The sequence below is a fragment of the Sinohyriopsis cumingii genome, chromosome 9 (genome assembly GCF_028554795.1).
Source record: "Sinohyriopsis cumingii isolate HCF-2022 chromosome 9, ASM2855479v2, whole genome shotgun sequence".
Taxonomy (NCBI): Eukaryota; Metazoa; Mollusca; class Bivalvia; order Unionida; family Unionidae; genus Sinohyriopsis; species Sinohyriopsis cumingii.
This window is the reverse complement of record NC_142969.1, coordinates 4,305,052-4,329,845: the sequence shown is the minus strand read 5'-3', so window position 1 is coordinate 4,329,845 and position 24,794 is coordinate 4,305,052. Positions and strand designations below refer to the sequence as shown.

General features: G+C 33.2%; 1 protein-coding gene across 3 annotated transcripts; it reads left to right on the top strand.

Annotated features, from left to right (window-relative positions):
• The first annotated feature begins 64 nt into the window (after nt 1-64).
• Nucleotides 65-22,165, top strand: LOC149791192 (uncharacterized). Of its 3 annotated transcripts, none has more exons than XM_089969642.1 (13): nt 65-677; nt 5,627-5,908; nt 6,372-6,407; nt 7,553-7,665; nt 8,362-8,426; nt 9,430-9,590; nt 11,555-11,666; nt 12,883-12,899; nt 15,165-15,300; nt 18,464-18,612; nt 19,129-19,199; nt 20,449-20,499; nt 21,123-22,165. In XM_089969642.1, exons 1-13 carry the CDS (start codon nt 86-88, stop codon nt 21,138-21,140), a joined length of 1,803 nt encoding a protein of 600 aa, XP_089825768.1. In that variant the 5' UTR covers nt 65-85; the 3' UTR covers nt 21,141-22,165. The 3 variants fall into 3 exon arrangements, with proteins under 3 accessions (XP_089825768.1, XP_089825767.1, XP_089825769.1); XM_089969641.1 differs by having other exon boundaries at nt 18,458-18,612; XM_089969643.1 differs by lacking the exon at nt 20,449-20,499 and having other exon boundaries at nt 18,458-18,612.
• Nucleotides 22,166-24,794: the final 2,629 nt, after the last annotated feature.

Below are 24,794 nucleotides of genomic sequence, written 5' to 3'. Positions count from 1 at the left end.
TTCACTTACAACAGCGGATACAACCAGTGATAGAACAACAACATCTGAAGGTACAACTTCACAATCCAAAATCACAACTTCGGTAATGACAGGATCACCTTCTTCCACGTCATCTGTCAACCCAACCAGCTCGTTGACTCCAACTGCTGGAGTTAGCACCACACCAAGTTCAAGCAGTTCAGTGACAACAGCAGATACATCCCAAACTACCTCCAGTGGTGTGACCACTGAAAAATTTAAAAGTACAACTGCACCGACAACAGCGCCAGTGGTCACAACTACCTCCGAAGTCACAACAATTTCTTTAATGACAACATCTGCTTCGTTAACATCTACCAGCTCAGCAATACAGTCTACTGTAACTAATGGCGTTACCACCACACCAACCACAAGCATGTTGACGGTGACTGCGGCTACAAATAATACAACTAGTGTTGCTACCACAATATCAACAAATTCAACGTCACTTACATCGATGCCAACGAATACAACTACCAGTCAAATAACCACAGGCACCAGTCAAATAACCACATCGTCAACAAGTACAAGTACACCATGGACATCAAGTTCGTCGCCTACATCAACTATATCTGGCACTTCTTCACCATCAACATCAGCATTGACTAGCAGTAGCAGTACGACCACCTCAACAAAAGAAACTACAACTTCGACTGCAGGTAGGTCTATAAATGGTCCATTTTCTTCTCGTGTAGGCTTTGATTGATTCCTTTGAGTGATATGTTTCAATTGACTCGTTTGAATGATATGTTTCCATTGATTCCTTTAAGTGATATGTTTCCATTGATTCATTTGAGTGATATGTTTCCATTAATTCATTTGAGTGATATGTTTCCATTGATTCATTTGAGTGATATGTTTCCATTGATTCCTTTAAGTGATATGTTTCCATTGATTCATTTGAATGATATGTTTCCATTGATTCATTTGAGTGATATGTTTCCATTGATTCATTTGAGTGATATGTTTCCATTGATTCATTTGAGTGATATGTTTCCATTGATTCATTTGAGTGATATGTTTCCATTGATTCATTTGAGTGATATGTTTCCATTCTTCTTGATCAATAATAGAATTTCATATGCATATGTGTATTAGTCTACGTTTTGAATGAGGAGCTGTTGTTTTGAATATATTTTGTTGCTTTATGTGACCTCTCAGGAGTAAGTAGAGTTAATTACCAAAGGGTCAGTTGTAATCGTTATTCTTTCAGTGATAGACCTAGTCCTGTAAACAGATCGACTTTCCATTATACTTCAGCACAATCAACTGAACCAGTAAAATTGGTTGTCATCATTACTAGCATCGACTTTATCATCGACTTTATCATAATCACCTTCTTATTTAACTAAGTATTTGAAGTCGATTTTAAGGGGTTGTTAAATTTTCGAATATGGAAATTTTACCAGGGAGAGAAGTGTTTGTGAGAGGACTGCGGAATGTCAAAGAATTTGTAAAGGATACAAGAAGTTCTTTACGTACTAAAGACCAAAATAATGACTCGTTCTCTGTCTCTGTACATCTGTCTATCAGACCGTCGCTGTCTCTCTCTCTCTCCCTCTCTCTCTCTCTCTGGATGGATGGATGGATGGATGGATGGATGTACACGATCCTGGTACATTATTTTATCTAATTATTATAATTTAGGGCTGTAAATCGTACATCTTTAGTTAAATTTTGCACACGTGACCTAAGTATCTTAAGAGTATAGTATTGCATAGGATCTATAAATATGAGCTTACCTATGTGTTGACAATTAATAATAATAATCTTAATTATAAGGATCTGTGTAATCAACCAGATGCAATTAATATAAATTCAGAGAATGTAGAAGCAAAACTGGCATCGATCAGGTACTTTGTGTTTTCAAATGCATCCAAAGTCATGGATCCAACCACACGTAAGCACCAAGATCAGTTTGATGAGTACAAGGAGACCTCTGAATTAGAAACTTTGGTTATAGAAGGCCTCGTTAGAAGATAGCACTTCATCAACATGAAGGGAGACCTCTGAATGAGAAACTTCGGTTATAGAAGGCCTCTTTAGAAGACAGCACTTCATCTTCATGAAGGGAGACCTCTGAATGAGAAACTGCGGTTATAGAAGGCCTCTTTAGAAGATAGCACTTCATCAACATGAAGGGAGACCTCTGAATGAGAAACTTCGGTTATAGAAGGCCTCTTTAGAAGACAGCACTTCATCTTCATGAAGGGAGACCTCTGAATGAGAAACTTCGGTTATAGAAGGCCTCTTTAGAACACAGCACTTCATCAACATGAAGGGAGACCTCTGAATGAGAAACTTTGGTTATAGAAGGCCTCGTTAGAAGACGGCACTTCATCAACATGAAGAGGATGTTCCAGTTCAGACTTAAAGAGCTGCGAGCTCATAATTGAGCATCAAGGCAGATGAGATTCAGTCCTGCAACTGTAAAACTTATTTGACGTTTTCAAGACAATTTACGGGCCAAAAGCATCAGGAACATTTGCAATACTGAGTTCGGAAAGCGCCACACTGCTCACAGAAAAGAAAAGATACTTCAAGATGGGCCAAACGCTACAACAGCATCCTCAATATAAAGCCATCCATTAGTGAAGAGGCAATTAATCGACTACCCCAAGTGGAAATGTATACATCACATATCCAACGCCAAACGAAACTGAAAACTAGTCACCTACAGTCAAATGGCAAAGCACCTGAATTATATGCAATATCAGCAAAGGTCTACAAAGCCAGCTGCCCGAACATGGCTCAGAAGCTGACTGAATAATTCCAGTCAACGTGGCCTCAGATAATTATATTCCAGGAGTGCATCTATTGGCCACGTTTACTAAAAAAGTTTATGTCAATAGCTGCCAAGATCTTTATCAGAATTCTGCTGAAAAGCCACGTGCATTACACTGATCAAATGCTCCTGCCTTAAAATCATAGCGACTTCAGAAAGGATAAAGGATAAAATACATGGTGTTTGCAGCTCTTCAACTCCAAACGCAATATCATTAACCCGAGTATAATCTGTACAGAATTGTCATCGACCTAACAAAAGAATTTGGCAGTCAGTCCAAGGGGTTCTTGAAGATCATGGAAAAATCTGACTGCACAGAGAACTTTATTCAAATGGTTTGGCAAAGCTATTATTACATCTCTCTCAGCGTGATGTCGGTGAGTCATCTGAACACCAGGATCAATGCCAGGAATAAAACCTGGACACTACATTCGTTGGCTTAAAAAAAAACTTTCACGCAGTCGTTGAGACCTTTTTCAAAGTTCTGTTGCCTTGTTAATTTCATCTTGATGTTTCTGCAAGTCCATGATGACATGCTCGCGTGTGTTGTGCTATCTAGCGAATCATTTGAATCGTGCAGACTCACCAAAAAAGTCAAGCAAGGCTGTATGTCCTTTTCAGTATGCTATGTTTATTAGTTCCTTCCTGGACCATGACACTGGGATAGACGTTTGATACCGGATTGACGGCAAACTGTTCAGTTTGAGGAGACTACAGGTGAAGACGTTACAGGAAGTGGCTGTTCGTGATCTCTTAATTGCTGATGACTTGAAGCAGACCGTTTCTCTTCAGCTTCCGACAGTTTCGGTTTCACAGCCACAATCAAGAATACAGCAGTGATGCACCAATCTGCAAGAAGAAAGCTCTACATAGAGACTACCGTTATAGCAAAAGGCCAACCCGCTAGGCTGACGACAAGTTCACCTATCTGTGTAGTAAACTGTCACGCGGAGTCCACATGGATGATGAAACTAAATCTATAATTGCTAAATCAAGTGTTGCCATTTGCTATATTACGCACAAATGTGTGGAGGCCAAGAGGCATCCATTTGCAAACAAAACTTAAGATCTACAAAGCCAGTGTGTTTTCTACCCTGCTGAATGCTTTCGAAACCTGTACTATATACAGACGCCATTTGATGTTCACATGGGCTGCCTGAGGACACTGATGATGATAAGATGGCAGGACAGGCTCCCATAAACTGAGGGTTTCACGCGGGTATGCAATCTCAGCATCCACACACTCTGCTGGTGAAATTACAGTTGAAATTGGCAGGTCAGGATGTCAGAAGAGTGAATATAGAATAACATCTTCTACGGCCAGCTGAAGGAGGGAAAGTGATCTACGAGTGGTCAGCAGAAGAAACGCTTCAAAGATTCCCTCGAGTAATTCTTTAAACAAGTCATCACTGACCTTGAGTCTTGAAACGATATCGCACTGGATCGTTCTACACGGTGTAGTCGTATCCTCTCTGGAGCTAAAGAATAAACGCAGGAGAATTGCAGAGGCAGTGAAGAAGTGCGAGCAGCATAAAACTCAGAACTGCGGCACGTCTTCTATCGATCCAACAAACTCAAATGGCATCTCCAATCATGTTTAGGGCACAAATGCTACCGATCAGACATTTTTGTAATCACAGAAACCAAACCAGTTAGTGATGGCATGATCATCTTCGAACTCAAAGGATGAACAACACTCAATACATATCATGCATGCAACGTGTTGCTCACAAGTATTCTCTGGGATGGCGGGGAAAGGTTTGGGATTAGAGGGTCTAATTGGATACAACAAAATTATAAAAAGACAAACATGTTATAATGTGTGTCAAGGCCAACGTCCTAGGATATAATTAAACCATCGTGTTCGGTATTAGTAACTGTATAAACCTTGCTGGTTCTTGATACAGTTTTAAAACTCAGTAAGTGACTTTCCCATGGAATGTAGCTTGGCTCTAACTTTCCAAATGTTATCAAAAGTCCAGTCTTTCTCCGAAACCGATCTACACAATCTGAGAACCTTCAAGCAGAATTGTAAGGTCACTCTGTCCCTTTTGTGAATGATTTTTAAAAATGTTTCCTTAAAGGTGAATTTTGGAATAACTCAAGTTGTATGTTTAAAAGGTTGGCCCTTATAGTAGTGGTCTAATGGGTAAACAATAGGTACTGACTCGGTAGGAGTCGAACGTGTTATCTTTGATTGTACGCTAGCAATGAATGATTATCAAACTTTGAAAACTTACAAAGGGTGAAACACAGGGATGTAGAATGTCGAATATGTGTTCTGCTGCTGAAAATCGTATCAAATGATGGAATTTGTGATAGCGAACCATGGAAGGAATAGCACTTCAAAATGCTTTCACTGTCAAACCCTTTCTGGGGAGCGGGTATTTAGTAGTGGAGAGGCATCGACCTTACCAAGGTTTTTAAATTGTATTAAATTGTATTGAATTGTACTGAATTGTATTGAATTGAATTGTACTGAATTGTATTAAATCGTACTAAAAGTTTACATAAAGCACACAGGTTGATACGTCATCACATACTTCCACTAGAATTATGCATTTACTGAGATTGACATAACTATTTCATTACCATCATCATCATTTTTTCCTCTTGTTTTCCTTTGTTATCATCATCGTCGTCTTATTTTTTCTCTTCTTTCTCTTCTTCTTCTTCTTCGACAGTTAATTGTTTCATTTTGTTCACGATGATCAATTATCAAGAAAGTTCCTTTGTATGGAAAAGTAAAACTTGGGCCTTTCTTTTCCAAATCTGTGATAATTAAGGCTCTTGCTGGTTTCTAAATATGTATAATCTTTTCAGCTTGTACAAACAACACTTTTGGAATGAATTGCAGCCTGCATTGCAACTGTAACATATCGAATTCAATAAACAAATCCCAAGCTTGTGATCCGAATAATGGAACATGCCTCTGCAAAGAGGGCTGGATGGGAGTTAACTGCAGTCAAGATGTAAACGAATGTGAAATAAATCCTGAAATATGCAAGGAAATGAACAATTCTGGGTGCTATAATGTGTATGGATCTTTCAAGTGCCAATGCCATATTGGATATATCTTTGATGGCAATAGAACATGCATGGAAGGTACGGATTCTGTTGATGCATGCAGCTAAAATATAAATATTTCCCTTATCCAATGATTAGGATCAATATGAAAGTTTTTTTTTTATCCCTTCTATGCAAACATTTTCGACCAAATAATATAATTTAGTAACTGGTGGGCACAGCTACCAAAAGCAAACATTAGTGATCAAATTACATATTCGTGTAAAGGCTTTTAAAGATATTTACAAGTGTGTGTGTGTGTGTGTGTGTGTGTGTGTGTGTGTGTGTGTGTGTGACCTGAACACTGGGAAACTTGGCATGTAACAAGTTGCAAAAACAGCTTGGATTCTTCAGTGCAGAAAGATTTTTCAGAATAGAAAAATGTGTTACGTATTTCAGTTGTGTCCTAGGAGAGGATTTTACATACATGTTATCATGTATGGATATCAGAAAATAAAATTCAGTTAGTTTGCCTTTAACCCGTCTCTCTTTGTGCATACAGATGTTCCGAAGACTACGACACCAGTGACTGTAAATGGTGAGTACTAAGTACTTGCACACCTTCTCATGTCATTGATGTAATATAGTAACCTCATTGATGTGTAATATAGTAACCTCATTAATGTAATATAGTAACCTCATTGATGTAATATAGTAACCTCATTGATGTGTAATATAGTAACCTCATTGATGTAATATAGTAACCTCACTGATGTGTAATATAGTAACCTCATTGATGTAATATAGTAACCTCATTGATGTGTAATATAGTAACCTCATTGATGTAATATAGTAACCTCACTGATGTGTAATATAGTAACCTCATTGATGTGTAATATAATAACCTCATTGATGTAATATAGTAACCTCATTAATGTAATATAGTAACCTTATTGACGTAATATAGTAACCTCATTGATGTAATATAGTAACCTCACTGATATAATATAGTAACCCCATTGATGTAATACAGTAACCCCATTGATGTAATATAGTAACCTCATTGATGTAATATAGTAACCTCGTTGATGTAATATAGTAACCTCACTGATATAATATAGTAACCTCATTGATGTAATATATTAACTTCATTGATATAATATAGTAACCTCATTGATGTAATACAGTAACCCCATTGATGTAATATAATAACCTCATTAATGTAATATAGTAACCTCATTAATGTAATATAGTAACCTTATTGACGTAATATAGTAACCTCATTGATGTGATATAGTAACATCGCACACACACCCTTAAATCTGGCAGACAGCATGCTCACACAGAAATTTAAACAAAATTAAATGAAGATTGTCATTTACCAGAATTTGATGATTACTTATCAAGTGTGTACGGACGATATAGAAGAATTTGTCATAGATTTTATGTCTGATCTACTCAGTCCAGTTAAGAGTTGTTTTAATTATAATTAAACAATGACCCATTAATATATGATATTAAATGGCACGCCGATCATTCATTCATGCATCGTGCGTTGTATGTGTTATACATTTTCTTTATCTACCCATGTCTCGTTTAGAGTATGCCAAGCTTTCTTTCAGCTATTAATGTGTCGTTTAGTGTTTTACGCTTTCTTTCAGCTACTCTTGCCTGGTTGAGGGTATTTTACACTTTCTTACAGTTACAGATACTTAGTTTAGAGTGTTTTACGCTTTCTTTCAGCTACTGATTCCAAATATAAAGCCATCATTACTTTGGACTTTAATCTTCATGCATCAATTGATATCAAAGTTCCAGAAAACTACGACAAAGTAGAACGGCACGTTCAGGATGCGGTAAGTTGAATAATGGTATATGAGAGACAAAATCGATATTCTACCCAATATATGTGTCACCAGGGTGTTCTTTGTATTTATATTTATACTTCATGCGTGTACTTAATATTCTAATGCAAAATTTATGTGAAACATAATATGGTTGTATCGATCCTGATTTGACAGCGTAACAGTGATAGAGAAAGAATAACAAAAAAATCCATATTTTTCTGCAACGAGAGATGGACATTGCTGACAGAATAATGTGCAATTCTGGTTCTTAAACATCCTATTTATATGTTATTTATTTTATAATTGTGTGGTTTTCTTCCTTTCTATATCATCATTTTCTTTCAAAATGTATACAGCAAATTGTTCGAAACGCATCATTCAAAAATAGTAATCCATATGCAGATTAATTTTCTGTCAGATGCCAGCTTCCAAAATGTCCATGTAGGAATTTTATGTTATTTGAACAACGCGTGTTAGTTAAATTATTTTGAAGAACAGACAATGGCTGAAAATAGTACGCTGAAAATAAGATTGCTAGCAACAAGTGTATCAATATGTATTTAATTTTAATTTGAAATGTCGGCCCTTTATTCAAGAGTCTACCTCAGAATGATTTTAGTCCTTCTGACTCGTACATTTGTTTCATAACTCGTACTAATATTCAGACGTACTTGTAACATATAAGTATTTGTTTATTCCAATTAGCTCAGCGAGTTCTACCGAACCAAGATGGATCAACTGTTTGTCAGAGTCGTTATAGTTTCAATTAGGTAAGAATTTACAATTTATTCTATTACAAATGGTTACGGTGATTATGTAAATACACGCTTCTGGTACAGTGTACGAATGGCAGAATTCCGCGCCATAACATAAATGCATCGATTACTTTTTTCGTTTTGTATTTCAATAAGCTTTCAAGAGGTGGAAATGATTACGACAATACATGTATGCATATTTTACACAATACATGTATGCATATTTTACACGAAAATAGATGTATGCATATTTTACACGACAATACATGTATGCGTATTTTACATGACAATACATGTATGCATATTTTACATGACAATAACTGTATGCATATTTTACATGACAATAAATGTATGCATATTTTACACGACAATACATGTATGCATATTTTACACAATACATGTATGCATATTTTACACGACAATAGATGTATGCATATTTTACATGACAATAAATGTATGCATACTTTACACGACAATACATGTATGCGTATTTTACACGACAATACATGTATGCATATTTTACATGACAATAAATGTATGCATATTTTACATGACAATAAATGTATGCATATTTTACACGACAATACATGTATGCATATTTTACACAATACATGTATGCATATTTTACACGACAATAGATGTATGCATATTTTACATGACAATAAATGTATGCATATTTTACACGACAATACATGTATGCGTATTTTACACGACAATAAATGTATGCATATTTTACATGACAATAGATGTATGCGTATTTTACATGACAATACATGTATGCATATTTTACACGACAATAGATGTATGCATATTTTACAACACGACAATAGATGTATGCGTATTTTACATGACAATACATGTATGCGTATTTTACATGACAATACATGTATGCATATTTTAAACGACAATAAATGTATGCATATTTTACATGACAATAAATGTATGCATATTTTATTTAGCTAATAACTTATTATATCACCAAGCTAACTGAATGTGTGCATCCTATTTGTTCTTCTAGACGAGGTAGTTTGATTGTGGAATACTTCACTGTCACAAGGGATTCGGACGATGCTTTGCTGAAGTTGGGGGATGCTAATGCAAAGTTAGCAGCTGGAGAGAAGATCTCAATAGCTGGAGAAAAGAGCTCTGCTCTTCGACTTAATGTGGAGGGAAACGACTGTAAAATATATCTTTATGACTAACATTTTTGCCTTTTTTGTAAAATTTTGTTTGGAGTTATGTTTAGTATTATACAATCATACAGCTATTATCGTTATCATTATTGTTGTTGCCATTATCATCCTCACCATTGTCACTGCCATGAAGACAAGAACTAAAATAATTACGTGAATACAATGATACAAGTTTTAGATACAATATGGAAGTGAATTTGATCTAGGTTAAGATTAATTTTAAGTGTTTAGACCAAGGTTAATGTTCAGTGTTTTGGACCAAGGTTAATATTAAGTGTTTTGGACCAAGGTTAATGTTAAGTGTTTTGGACCAAGGTTAATGTGAGCTATCTTTCGTTTCGTTTCGGGTTGAAATAATAAGACTAGGTCATCGATTGTGGGATTTATAAATGGTACGAGGTAAATCTAAAACAATACAAAACGCATACTTAGAATACAAAACAAATACAATACAGACTATAACCGACACAAATGCAATACACAGTATACAACCCACCCACCAGCATTTATAATTTTATCACAGAAAAACTAATTATCCCTTACCAGACTCGAAGGGTATAATTTTTCCAAATTATATTCAAAACAAGTGCTCTTCACAACTCGCACTGCTCGAGGTGTTGTCCGTCTCCAGCCTAGAGTAGGAATGTCTGAAGCTTTTTGTTAGTTTGGCGGGGAAGTGATTTTAATACTCCTGCGCACGGGAATCGTGCACCGCAATCGATCATGATAACCACGCACATTGGTACACGACGCAAGTCCTTAGTCACATTAATGTTAAGGGTTTTAGACCAAGATTAATGTTAAGTGTTTTAGATCAAGGTTAATGTTAAGTGTTTTAAACCAAGGTTAATGTTAAGTGTTTTAGACCAAGGTTAATGTTAAGTGTTTTAGACCAAGGTCAATGTTAAGTGTTTTAGACCAAGGTCAATGTTAAGTGTTTTAGATCAAGGTTAATGTTAAGTGTTTTAAACCAAGGTCAGTGTTAAGTGTTTTAGACCAAGGTCAATGTTAAGTGTTTTAGACCAAGGTTAATGTTAAGTGTTTTAGATCAAGGTTAATGTTAAGTGTTTTAAACCAAGGTCAATGTTAAGTGTTTTAGACGAAGGTTAATGTTAAGTGTTTTAGACCAAGGTTAATGTTAAGTGTTTTAGACCAAGGTCAATGTTAAGTGTTTTAGACCAAGGTTAATGTTAAGTGTTTTAGATCAAGGTTAATGTTAAGTGTTTTAGATCAAGGTTAATGTTAAGTGTTTTAGATCAAGGTTAATGTTAAGTGTTTTAGATCAAGGTTAATGTTAAGTGTTTTAGATCAAGGTTAATGTTAAGTGTTTTAGATCAAGGTTAATGTTAAGTATTTTAGATCAAGGTTAATGTTAAGTGTTTTAAACCAAGGTTAATGTTAAATGTTTTAGACCAAGATTAATGTTAAGTGTTTTAGATCAAGGTTAATGTTAAGTGTTTTAGATCAAGGCTAATGTTAAGTGTTTTAGATCAAGGTTAATATCAAGTGTTTTAGACCAAGATTAATGTTAAGTGTTTTAGATCAAGGTTAATATTAAGTGTTTTAGACCAAGGTTAATGTTAAGTATTTTAAACCAAGATTAATGTTAAGTGTTTTAGACCAAGATTAATGTTAAGTGTTTTAGATCAAGGTTAATATTAAGTGTTTTAGATCAAGGTTAATATTAAGTGTTTTAGACCAATATTAATGTTAAGTGTTTTAGATCAAGATAAATGTTAAGTATTTTAGATCAAGATTAATGTTATGTGTTTTAGATTAAATTTAATTTTAACGTTTTCCTGCATGACCTCGCCATCTAATTTTCACGACTAAATAAAGAAGGGCATGTCATTGTCGTTGTCACTGCTGTCACTGAATTCGGGCTTTTGTAATGCTAAGATGAACGAATCAACCGTAATAATATCCAGTGACATAATTCTTCCTTCTTAGTGCCTAATGACACTCCTGCAGACCAGATTTTGTGTAAGAGTCATCAATCACTGAAAGGAGCCTGTACTACAGGCTACGAATGTATCCTTATCGACAATCGCCCAACATGCACGTAAGTATAGAATTATTACTGTTTTTTCATTCTGTTTACTATTTTATTTAGTAAAATTAAATGTTGTGTTGTCTGTAAACATTTTTGAAGAATAACTGATAAGGGAGGAGACCATATAACATAGTAAATTAAATAAATACATTTGTATCAAATATTTATATAAAATAAATGTTATCGCCTTTATCAAAAGTTGTGGTAAATCATAGGGATTGACAGGGAGTAGTTTTTCCACGTTATATTTTAAAAATACTGCTCATTCCATGTGAGTGCAAAATAACAATTCTTTTCATAATAAATAAATAGTTCATTATCAGCTTTGTCCATTTCTTCTTACAACAGCAATAAGGAATATAAATATACACTTTAATGTTGAAATTTCCCCTGAAAATAATACATAAAACTTGCTTTCTTAAATCACACTTTCTGCGAGAACTAGAAGCCATGGCAGGCAAACTCTGACGGCCATAAAACCTGATTAACACATCAGAAATATCTCTTTTATGTTACTTTTATCCACGATGATCATCCATAAACAATGCATTTATTAGTGACTTAAGATGAAAATGCATCAATTGAACTAACTCTAAAGTGTCAATACATCCTTCCAGTTATTGGTTGTAACAGCATGCGCCGAATGTCCACAGTTTTATGAAGAGTGTCTTTCTAATGAATAATAACAGCAAAAGCAACAATAGGGATAATTATAAATGTAACTTTCATGTACTGTCCTAATCTGAATTGGAAATATTACCCCTTCATCATTAATTCAAACATTAATCTCTTTCAAAGACAGCTCACTCACTCTCTCTCTCTCACTCCCTCCTCTCTCTGTCTCTCTCTATCTATCTATCTATCTATCTATCTATCTATATATATATATATATATATATATATATATAGAGAGAGAGAGAGAGAGAGAGAGAGAGAGAGAGAGAGAGATTGGTGCATGAATAAATGTATGAAGGAATTATTGTTATATCATGGATGAAAGGTCATATAAATGAACTGACAGACGGTTTCATAAGTAAAATCACACTTGGTCGCAAGGACAGAAAGAAATATAGATTAAAATAATAATAACAATAATAATTTGCACGATGCCTCTCAACATTTGTTCATTTTTTATTATCATACACAATGTTTACAATTTATGTTTTGGGGTTCGATTTATCGTATTATAAGCTGTATTGATTTGTTTCATGCGTTTCTCTTTTAGGCCTAAAAAGAAGGAAGGTAAGTTTAAGTTGTTTATTTTTATTACAACTTCTTGGACTTTCCTCTCATCATTTCATATTTAGGTTGAATAAAATGAGGAAAATCGATCAGAACAAGGTATGTAATTTAACTTATAAATAATCTTTGATTTATTTATATATCTTCTGTTATAATTCTCCAGTACAACGGTTCCATTGCGTTGTATACACAATTCAGAGATAGGCAGTTATTTCTGCAAATATAAATGCATTCCAAACACAAATAATTGAATTTAATTATTAAAAATAAATAAAAAGGATAGTTTATGCACCATTTATACCGTATTAGTGCACCACTACTACGTGCTGAATATAAAAGCTAGTTAGTTTGCAGCCAGTACGCAGGTAAAGTGTCAACGTATGCAGAGCATGTATATCATCATCTGTTCTATATGTCAAAGGTACGATGGGTTCATGACATACTTAACATGTGTATCATATGTCAAAGGTACGATGGGTTCATGACATACTTAACACCAGTGGTATATGTCAAATGTATGACGAGTTCATGACATACTTAACATGTATCTTATATGTCAAATGTACGATGAGTTCAGGATATACTTAGCACGTGTATTATATGTCAAATGTACGATGAGTTCATGACATACTTAACATGTATCTTATATGTCAAATGTACGATGAGTTCAGGATATACTTAGCACGTGTATTATATGTCAAATGTACGATGAGTTCATGACATACTTAACATGTATCTTATATGTCAAATGTACGATGAGTTCAGGATATACTTAGCACGTGTATTATATGTCAAATGTACGATGAGTTCATGACATACTTAACGTGTGTATTATATGTCAAATGTACGATGAGGTCAGGACATACTTAACACGTGCATTATATGTCAAATGTATGATGAGTTCATGACATACTTAACATGTGTATCATATGTCAAATGTACGATGAGTTGAGGATATACTTAACACGTGTATTATATGTCAAATGTACGATGAGTTCATGACATACTTAACACATGTATTATATGTCAAATGTATGATGAGTTTAGGATATACTTAACACGTGTATTATATGTCAAATGTACGATGAATTCATTACATACTTAACACGTGTATTATATGTCAAATGGATGATGAGTTCGTGACATACTTGACATCTGTTTTATATATCAAATGTACGATGGGTTCATGACAAACTTAACATGTATATTATATGTCAAATGTACGATGGGTTCATGACATATTTAACATGCGTACTATATGCCAAATATACGACTGGTTCATGACATACTTAACACGTATTTTATATGTCAAATGTTCGATGGGTTCATGACATACTTAACATGTGTATTATATGTCAAATGTACGACGAGTTCATGCCATACTTAACATGTGTATTATATGTCAAATGTACCATGAGTTCATGCCATACTTAACACGTGTATTATATGTCAAATGTACGATGAATTCATGAATACTTAACAGGTGTATTATATGTCAAATTTACGATGAATTCATGATATATTTAACCTGCGTATTAATGTCAAATGTACGATACGTTCATGACATATTTAACATGCGTGTTATATGTCAAATGTACGATGGGTTCATGACATATTTAATATACGTTTTATATGCCAAATGTACGATGAGTTCATGACATACTTAACTTGTGTAAATATGTCAAATTTACAATAGATTCACGACATATTTAACATGTGTATTATATGTCAAATGTACGATGAGTTCATGACATATTTAACAGATGCGATCACATGTATAACAAGCCGGATTATTTTTCTTTCTTCATATAAATCTGTTAACTAAAGTGGGCACGTGAAACATATCAGAACTGTGTACTTGTGAAAATGCTTTCCAATCTTTTACATGTTTGAATTATAACGTTATCAAACTGAGCACTATTCCTAGCATTGCTTGTAATATATTTTATTGAAGGTTCAGATGTAAGCCCGGCTCATTTATTTTATCTAACATTCATTGTGACAAAATGGGAACAAAAAGTATTATGGACAAGTAAACAAACATTTTCTTGTCAGCTATAAATTAAATCTTTGACTGGATTTGAGTACTGATTTATATACAGCTTTATGTAAGTAATTCTTATTTTATATGTCAATACTTATCCCATGTTGAGGACATTCATGTTGTGAATTGTATTTTTTAATTAATTAAATGACACCCCTAGTAGTCAGTGTAAACCGAAACACGCCCTTACATTAATTATTGTTTAATTTCATTTGATACAGATAACTTCGTCCTTATTGTGGCTGTTGCAACAGGGACATCACTTTCTGTTCTTTTAATCCTTGTGATTGTTGCGGTTCTTTTTTATAAAAGAAAAACGACACAGTGGAAGACATCTAATGAGCTGATATATCGGAGGTATACAAATTTAAGAATACAATTTCACAACTGAACTAATCTATCTATCTATCTATCTATCTATCTATCTATCTATCTATCTATCTATCTATCTATGTATGTTATATTTGCACATATAAACTAAAGTATTAAACTTCTCAGTACAGGTGAGAATGATTCATGCTTCTTTTACTATTAATTGTCTTATTCAAAGCAGACTGGAACAAATGTTCTTATGATAGTTTTGAACGTTTAAAAGCATTTAGACGTTAGTATTACTTTTCTTGTTTTCTAAATGAGTTCCAATTTTTTTCAGGTTTCCTGCAATAGCGCAGGCGTTTCTCGTAAAAAAAAAAAAAAAAAAAAAAAAAAATCGGGGGTTGGGGTGGGGTGGGGTTAATTTATGAATAATTTTTCACTCACACAAAACTTCAAACAAGGAGCAAAAGTATTATCGAACCTCTACAAATCTGCGACACTTACAAAATGTTGGAACAGATTAAATAGGTTAATACTGTATGGCGACAAAAGACATACATGTCTATTTAATGTCCTACTCCGTTTCTTAGTTACAGTAAATGGGGGGGGGGCCGATTGGCTGAGTGGTCTAAAGCGCTCTTCGTTACGGATCACTGCCATCTCGCCTCTGCCTGCGTCAGTTCGAGTCTAAGATTCAGCCAATGTGGGTATTTGAGAAAGCTTGCCAGTAGCTTCTCGTGGGTCGGTGGTTCTTTCCGAGGTTTTCCCGGGTTCTTCCTCCACCATTAATACTGGCCGCCATATATAGCCTATCGTGTGCTGAAAAATGGCGTTAAACCCCACAACAACAACAACAACAGTAAATGGTGGTACAACATCAGAATAAATACTTGGAAAGCCCTTGAATAAAAGAGCAAATATCATTGAGAATGTGGATATTTTTTAAATAAAATAGCTAATATCAATGAGAATGTGGATATTTGAAATTAATAGAAAATATCAATGCGAATGTGGATATTTGAAATTAATAGCAAATATCAATGAGAATGTGGATATTTGAAATTAATAGAAAATATCAATGCGAATGTGGATATTTGAAATTAATAGCAAATATCAATGAGAATGTGGATATTTGAAATTAATAGCAAATATCAATGCGAATGTGGATATTTGAAATTAATAGCAAATATCAATGAGAATGTGAATATTTGAAATTAATAGCAAATATCAATGAGAATGTGGACATTTGAAATAAAATAGCAAATATCATTGAGAATGTGGATATTTGAAATTAATAGAAAATATCAATGAGAATGTGGATATTTGAAATTAATAGAAAATATCAATGCGAATGTGGATATTTTAAATTAATAGCAAATATCAATGAGAATGTGGACATTTGAAATAAAATAGCAAATATCATTGAGAATGTGGATATTTGAAATTAATAGAAAATATCAATGAGAATGTGGATATTAGAAATTGAATAGCAAATATCAATGAAAATGTGGATATTTGAAATAAAATAGCAAATATCATTGAGAATGTGGATATTTGAAATTAATAGCAAATATCAATGAGAATGTGGATATTTGAAATTAATAGCAAATATCAATGAAATTGTGGATATTTGAAATAAAATAGCAAATATCAATGAAAATGTGGATATTTGAAATACAATAGCAAATATCATTGAGAATGTGAATATTTGAAATTAATAGCAAATATAAATGAAAATGTGGATATTTGAAATAAAATAGCAAATATCAATGAAAATGTGGATATTTGAAATTAGTAGCACTAATCAATGTGAATGTGAATATTTGAAATAAAATAGAAAATATCAATTAGAATGTGGACATTTGAAATTAATAGCAAATATCAATGAGAATGTGGATATTTGAAATTAATAGCAAATATCAATGAGAATGTGGATATTTGAAATTAATAGCAAATATCAATGCGAATGTGGATATTTGAAATTAATAGCAAATATCAATGAGAATGTGAATATTTGAAATTAATAGCAAATATCAATGAGAATGTGGACATTTGAAATAAAATAGCAAATATCATTGAGAATGTGGATATTTGAAATTAATAGAAAATATCAATGAGAATGTGGATATTTGAAATTAATAGAAAATATCAATGCGAATGTGGATATTTTAAATTAATAGCAAATATCAATGAGAATGTGGACATTTGAAATAAAATAGCAAATATCATTGAGAATGTGGATATTTGAAATTAATAGAAAATATCAATGAGAATGTGGATATTAGAAATTGAATAGCAAATATCAATGAAAATGTGGATATTTGAAATAAAATAGCAAATATCATTGAGAATGTGGATATTTGAAATTAATAGCAAATATCAATGAGAATGTGGATATTTGAAATTAATAGCAAATATCAATGAAAATGTGGATATTTGAAATAAAATAGCAAATATCAATGAAAATGTGGATATTTGAAATACAATAGCAAATATCATTGAGAATGTGAATATTTGAAATTAATAGCAAATATAAATGAAAATGTGGATATTTGAAATAAAATAGCAAATATCAATGAAAATGTGGATATTTGAAATTAGTAGCACTAATCAATGTGAATGTGAATATTTGAAATAAAATAGAAAATATCAATTAGAATGTGGACATTTGAAATTAATAGCAAATATCAATGAGAATGTGGATATTAGAAATTAATAGCAATAATCAATGTGAATGTGGACATTTGAAATTAATAGCAAATATCAATGAGAATGTGGATATTAGAAATTAATAGCAAATATCATTGAGAATGTGGATATTAGAAATTAATAGCAAATATCAATGAAAATGTGAATATTTTAAATTAATAGCAATAATCAATGTGAATGTGGATATTTTAAATAAAATAGCAAATATCAATGAGATGTGGATATTTGAAATTAAGTTAAACCAAGGATTACACAAATAAGTACGAATTTATAGATGACAACAGTGGTAAAAATATATGCAGCCCTGGAACACTGGACAACCTGGACAGTCTGGACAACATGGACATCCTGGACAACCAAATGTTAATAGTGGACAATCATTTTTCTCTCAGTGAACGCATCAGTATTTACGATAAATGTTTGGGTTTTGTTTGTCGTTGACAACAGTACATTTATTCTACACAATGTTGTTTACTTTTTTTTGTTTTAGTGACAGCATCTCCAAGCAGACAAATCAATACATAGCAACGAAATGGCACACCTCTGACTGGATGAAACACGTCAGCTGTGGCTTCAATCCGTCCGATATGCTCGGCCATAGTCCGCATCCTTATAAGCCGAATTACTATCAAGGCAATGAGGAGGGTCAGTATAGATATGATTTGATGGGGAGAAAGGTTACAGCATCCCGATACAGTTATTTAAACTTACACGTACAAACAATTTTATGCATATATATTTATTTGATTTTCTTTGCCCACTTGTGATAAACGTTTAGGTTATGTTATCACTCTTTGACTAAATATTTGAGAAAATACCACTTAACATTATCATTGTGTGGAAACGAGAACACGCCTGCTATTTTGACTGAGTTCCAACAGCTATATTTCACAAAATGAAATTAAATAGACAAAATAATTTTAAAAGAAATGCAACAGCTACAAGACAAGTGATGGAATGGTTGAGACATACACCTTTAATACCTGAGACATGACTATAAGATGCCATATCATTGCTTTGTTTTTTCCTTTTAAAGAATACGTTTAGACACAACACATAAAATACTATGTAAAGGCCGTTATATTTTGAATCCTTATGATGTAACTAGGAGGACGATATTTTTAAGAAACTAATGTACTTATGACCTGAAATATTTACTAGGAAACACGGAAAACAACTTATCTGGATCATCATATGGAGATGAAGTGAACTCAAGCGCAAGCAAGAAAGAGGTATATGAACGACGATGTTGGATTGGTCGTATTTTCATCTATTGAAGGCATCTAACCAATAAGAACACTATTGCACTTTCAAACATTCCATGGTAACATCTAGCTATGCTTTAAAAGGATTAAGCACATACGTCTTAACAGAAACGTGATAAGACTGTTATGGTATTATGTATATCTATTTGTTTTGTTAACTATTCTGTTACGGTGTTATGTATTTCTATATTTTTTGTAACTATTGGTATATCTCTGTTTCTATATCAATTGCATTTTTGTGACTGTAAATTGTAGTCATTATCTACAAAGAACATATTACTTATCAAATTTTGTACACGGTAATAGATTCTATTTTAAGATATAACAGTGTCTGCAGATTCATAGGATATATAAATATATGCTATCGAGTTTCTAATAATAAAACCTGTTTGGGTTAATTTTTCATTTCCTGGTGGGTCAGGTGTGTTCTTAGAAGAATTAAGTTATTTCCCAATGGATGGGTTAAGTCATGTGAATAGGTTTTGCGGAATCTTATAACGAGTAGTTAGATCTATCACGTGGGGTATATTGCAACATATAGTCATAATATACTCTTGAATGTGTATATAAGGAGAGAGCGGATTAATTAATCAATTCCTATTTTTGATTCATTCCTACTTTGGATTCTTATGTGATGTGTTGAAATCAGTCTGCAAATATGTTTAATGTTGTGTTTAGATAATGTGAGAGGAGGCATTTGTTAGGATAATTCATTTGAATCACAGAGTGTTCTTTGGACTAAAACATAATTCTGGGACTATTGTGAATTATTCAAAGGAGTTTTGGACAATGCCATGGTGATACGTACATTAGAAGAGTTTTATTCTTTTGGATTCGGAAAGTTCTATTCTTTTGGATTTGAATAGAATTTGTTAAGATTAGTTTGGATTCAATTCATAATACTGGAACTGCCTCTTGCATTTTCATTTTATAACTTTCCTAACTAAATTATTTGTTAAATTTTATAAAACGTGCTGGTTTTAATTCTTTAATTTATGACCACAGAGCCGTTAGAGCTCATCAATTTCTACAAAGTGAAAATTTTACCGTCATACAAAAAGGTTAATTTTAAATCATCTTCTGTTATAATTATATATTTTCATAAATTATAATTTAGATTATTTGTTGTATCTTTCCTAAACCCCTCGTTTGTTTTAATACTTTGACAAATCTTCTGTCGTAATATATCCTAACAACGTCTCTCGGTTTATTTCAGTTTAAAATAAAACGGCCTAAGGTGTATGGAGTCGGAAATGTGTCTTATGACGTGAGTTTTCAAAATGCTATAACTGTTACTACTGCTGCTACCACAACTAGTAATAATTGAAATATATAATAATAATAATAATAATAATAATAATAATAATAACGTTGCAATTTACAGCATCAATTTCTTTACAATTTCTTCTTAATTCGCTCCTCCTCCTCCTTTTCTAATTACTTCACAAAGGTATGGCGTCACCTCCTGATTTTGTTGATATGATCATTTAAGCTTGCAGCCTAATTGTGGTTAGTTTAATTAAGTACTAAAATTCTTTATATTGATCTATTCTTTATAGCATGGGTATACGTTCTTGTAAATCCATTTTTTTTTTCTTATTTCCAAGTCTTAAAAATGGCAGGATATTCTTCATCCGATTAGCTACGTGAGTGAACGCGTTTTGTTCCATGTGTTCGGGATATCTGTCCTGAACAAACTTTGTATGACATTCTCAATTATTTGTTTTAAATGAAGTTTTAATTGACTAAGGTTATAAGAGTATCGTCTAGACAAATAAGCAGTTCTATATTTCAAGGGAGATTAAAATTGAAGGAATGAGAGAAACGTAAATGTATATAGTGACAGTTTTGTCATAATAAGGTTATTTCACAATTTTTTTCTACTTGCAGAATGGAATATACAACTAACTGATGCAATGGAAATATGTTGTGCCAGTAAACAAACTGCATACTCTAAAATATAGATCACTGTGTCGCATTGTTTTTAGCACTATGCAAAGATTATTACACATTGTTTTCATGACCAAATGTTCTTAGATTCGTTGTACAAGGCTGTATTGAAAAACAATAGCTGCAATTAATAATTAACGATCATCATTGTACTTGACAACTAATACTTTTTGAAACATGTTTTCTTGAATTTAGAAATGTACATATTCTTTTTATTTCATTTCCTTGTTTGTATATTTAAAACTGCTTTTCTCGCGTTGAGGATTCTTAAAAATATAGAAAAGAGTTGCTAAATAATGAGTTACAAAGTTCAATAATGCTAAATATATACATTTAAACCTGCTTTAAGCAATAACCTATGACAACATTGCATTGAATTATGATCATCTGTCTTGCAAAACTGAAACTTATGAGAATATTTTAAGATATATATTTTTCAAGTTAGAATTAGTAGAAATGTATGTATGTGCTTTTAGTTATTTTTAAAGTTAGCACATCCACCTAATACACATCCTCCACTGTATTAGCATACCCACTTAATACACATCCTCCACTATATTAGCATACCCACCTAATACACATCCTCCACTGTATTAGCATACCCACTTAATACACATCCTCCACTATATTAGCATACCCACTTAATACACATCCTCCACTATATTAACATACCCACCTAATACACATCCTCCACTACATTAGCATACCCACCTAATACACATCCTCCACTGTATTAGCATACCCACTTAATACACATCCTCCACTATATTAACATACCCACCTAATACACATCCTCCACTACATTAGCATACCCACTTAATACACATCCTCCACTGTATTAGCATACCCACTTAATACACATCCTCCACTATATTAACATACCCACTTAATACACATCCTCCACTACATTAGCATATCCACTTAATACACATCCTCCACTACATTAGCATACCCACTTAATACACATCCTCCACTACATTAGCATACCCACTTAATACACATCCTCCACTGTATTAGCATACCCACTTAATACACATCCTCCACTATATTAACATACCCACTTAATACACATCCTCCACTACATTAGCATATCCACTTAATACACATCCTCCACTACATTAGCATACCCACCTAATACACATCCTCCACTGTATTAGCATACCCACTTAATACACATCCTCCACTATATTAACATACCCACTTAATACACATCCTCCACTGTATTAGCATACCCACTTAATACACATCCTCCACTGTATTAGCATACCCACTTAATACACATCCTCCACTGAATTAGCATACCCACCTAATACACATCCTCCACTACATTAGCATACCCACCTAATACACATCCTCCACTACATTAGCATACCCACTTAATACACATCCTCCACTACATTAGCATACCCACTTAATACACATCCTCCACTACATTAGCATACCCACCTAATACACATCCTCCACTACATTAACATACCCACCTAATACACATCCTCCACTGTATTAGCATACCCACTTAATACACATCCTCCACTATATTAACATACCCACCTAATACACATCCTCCACTGTATTAGCATACCCACCTAATACACATCCTCCACTGTATTAGCATACCCACCTAATACACATCCTCCACTGTATTAGCATACCCACCTAATACACATCCTCCACTGTATTAGCATACCCACTTAATACACATCCTCCACTATATTAGCATACCCACTTAATACACATCCTCCTCTATATTAGCATACCGCCTTAATACACATCCTCCACTATATTAGCATACCCACTTAATACACATCTTCCACTATATTAGCATACCCACTTAATACACATCCTCCACTATATTAGCATACCCACATTAGCATACCCACTTAATACACATCCTCCACTATATTAGCATACCCACTTAATACACATCCTCCACTACATTAGCATACCCAGAAATCATGTTGTTAATACAGATTAAGCTAGAAATAAATAAGTTAATAGTACTAAAAAATATCACATGTTTATACAAATTTATAGTATTAATATAAAATTATCTTTTTCTATTATAAAAACAATAAAGCGTACAGATACACGAAATAACACGAATACTTATATTCCACACATGTAGTGTGTCTTACCAGCAGCTGTATGCAATGAATTATTGACCTTTACTATGATTTAGCACTTGCAGGATTGAAACGTAGGGCTTAAATATTAATCAACGATTAGAAAGAGTCCAGAAGCTGAGTATACAAGCTGCATGGATAACGTAAAATATTGTTTAAAAAATATTTGTTGATGGAAAAAATAGGAAGAGCATATATAAATCCAGTCTATAAGCACCCTTGACTAAACGTTTCAATAAATACTTTATATCTTATGGAAGCGAGTTGTTAAAATGGTTTTTGCGATAGGTAAGATGGTTTTGGTGTGAACTTACATCAAGTATTTAAAGTTGAATAGCACAATTTAGCAGCGTGAACGGCTTCTTCGCCTAATAAGTTTAAAAATCACAATATTTGTATTTTTCACGACCTTTACCTTGATGTACAACATTTTTTCTTTTGTAAAATTAAAACACGTGTTGTTCGGTCCGGGCCCACTCACGGGCCCAGGCCACGGCGGTATATCACCGGTCCCCCTCCCCCACGTCCTTGTCGACCCTGCGTGAGAACTCGTTCTCATCCCACTTACTAGTATTGTTATGTATATCTATATTTTGTGCATGATGACTCTTGATTACAGTTAGTAAGGGTTACTTAATTATTTTAAATACTTTGGAATTCATTTGGTTTACTCGAAGCGTTTGAAAATGTTTGAACATTTAGAATTTTAGGAATTCATTCACCATACTGTAAATTGATTGTGAATCTTTCACTTTGCATTTTAGGGAAATAAATTATATATTTCAGTTATTCAAAACTTGTTGGTTTTGCTTTGTTATTAATTATTTGTAGGGTTTAGAGTCGTAACAATTCAGACATGAATACGTATCATTAATTTACAAGTGGACACAATATCTGTATTCCCAACTATGAAACATGTAATTAAATAATAGTTTCGACATTCGCGATGTGATGGATTTTACTTTTGCTTATCTTTGAACTGATAACAAGGTAGATAAATTATGATGGTTAACATTTCCCCAAAATACGAAAATCACTTTGGTTAGGCTAATTTCGAAATTGCACATGTCCACGAAACGAGATATCCAGATTTCTATATTCTAGATCATTTTTAGCCTGCCACAGAGTAATTAAACGTTTCAGAATATCTAAATGTTGAGATTTGTGAGATTCGGAAAGTTTAATGCTGTCAAAGAGAAATCTCAGCCTGTCAAAATATTTAGAGTGCAATTAGAATGTTCAGTAATATCAAATAAAACCTTTTAGAATAGTTAGCTTTTCAGACTTTGATCTTAAAATTTAGTGACTGGCTTCGAAATAATCAAATGTAAATTTATCGTTTGGACCTACATATTTATACAATAGGTTCAAAACGAGTGTTTAACGGCTTGTGACTGTTTTGTGAAACTATAAATCAAATATAGTTATTTTAGCTTGTTGTTCATGCTCCAATCACTTTTGCGTTTCAGTCAGTTGTCTGACTTAGTTT

What these genes read in the sequence shown, in the direction of transcription:
- LOC149791192 (XM_089969641.1), top strand. Translation starts at nt 86, where the DNA reads ATGACAGGATCACCTTCTTCCACGTCATCTGTCAACCCAACCAGCTCG. An exon ending in CAATAGAACATGCATGGAAG is followed by an intron (nt 5,909 to 6,371) that starts GTACGGATTCTG and finishes TTGTGCATACAG; the next exon opens with ATGTTCCGAAGACTACGACA. An exon ending in TAATGTGGAGGGAAACGACT is followed by an intron (nt 9,591 to 11,554) that starts GTAAAATATATC and finishes CTTCCTTCTTAG; the next exon opens with TGCCTAATGACACTCCTGCA.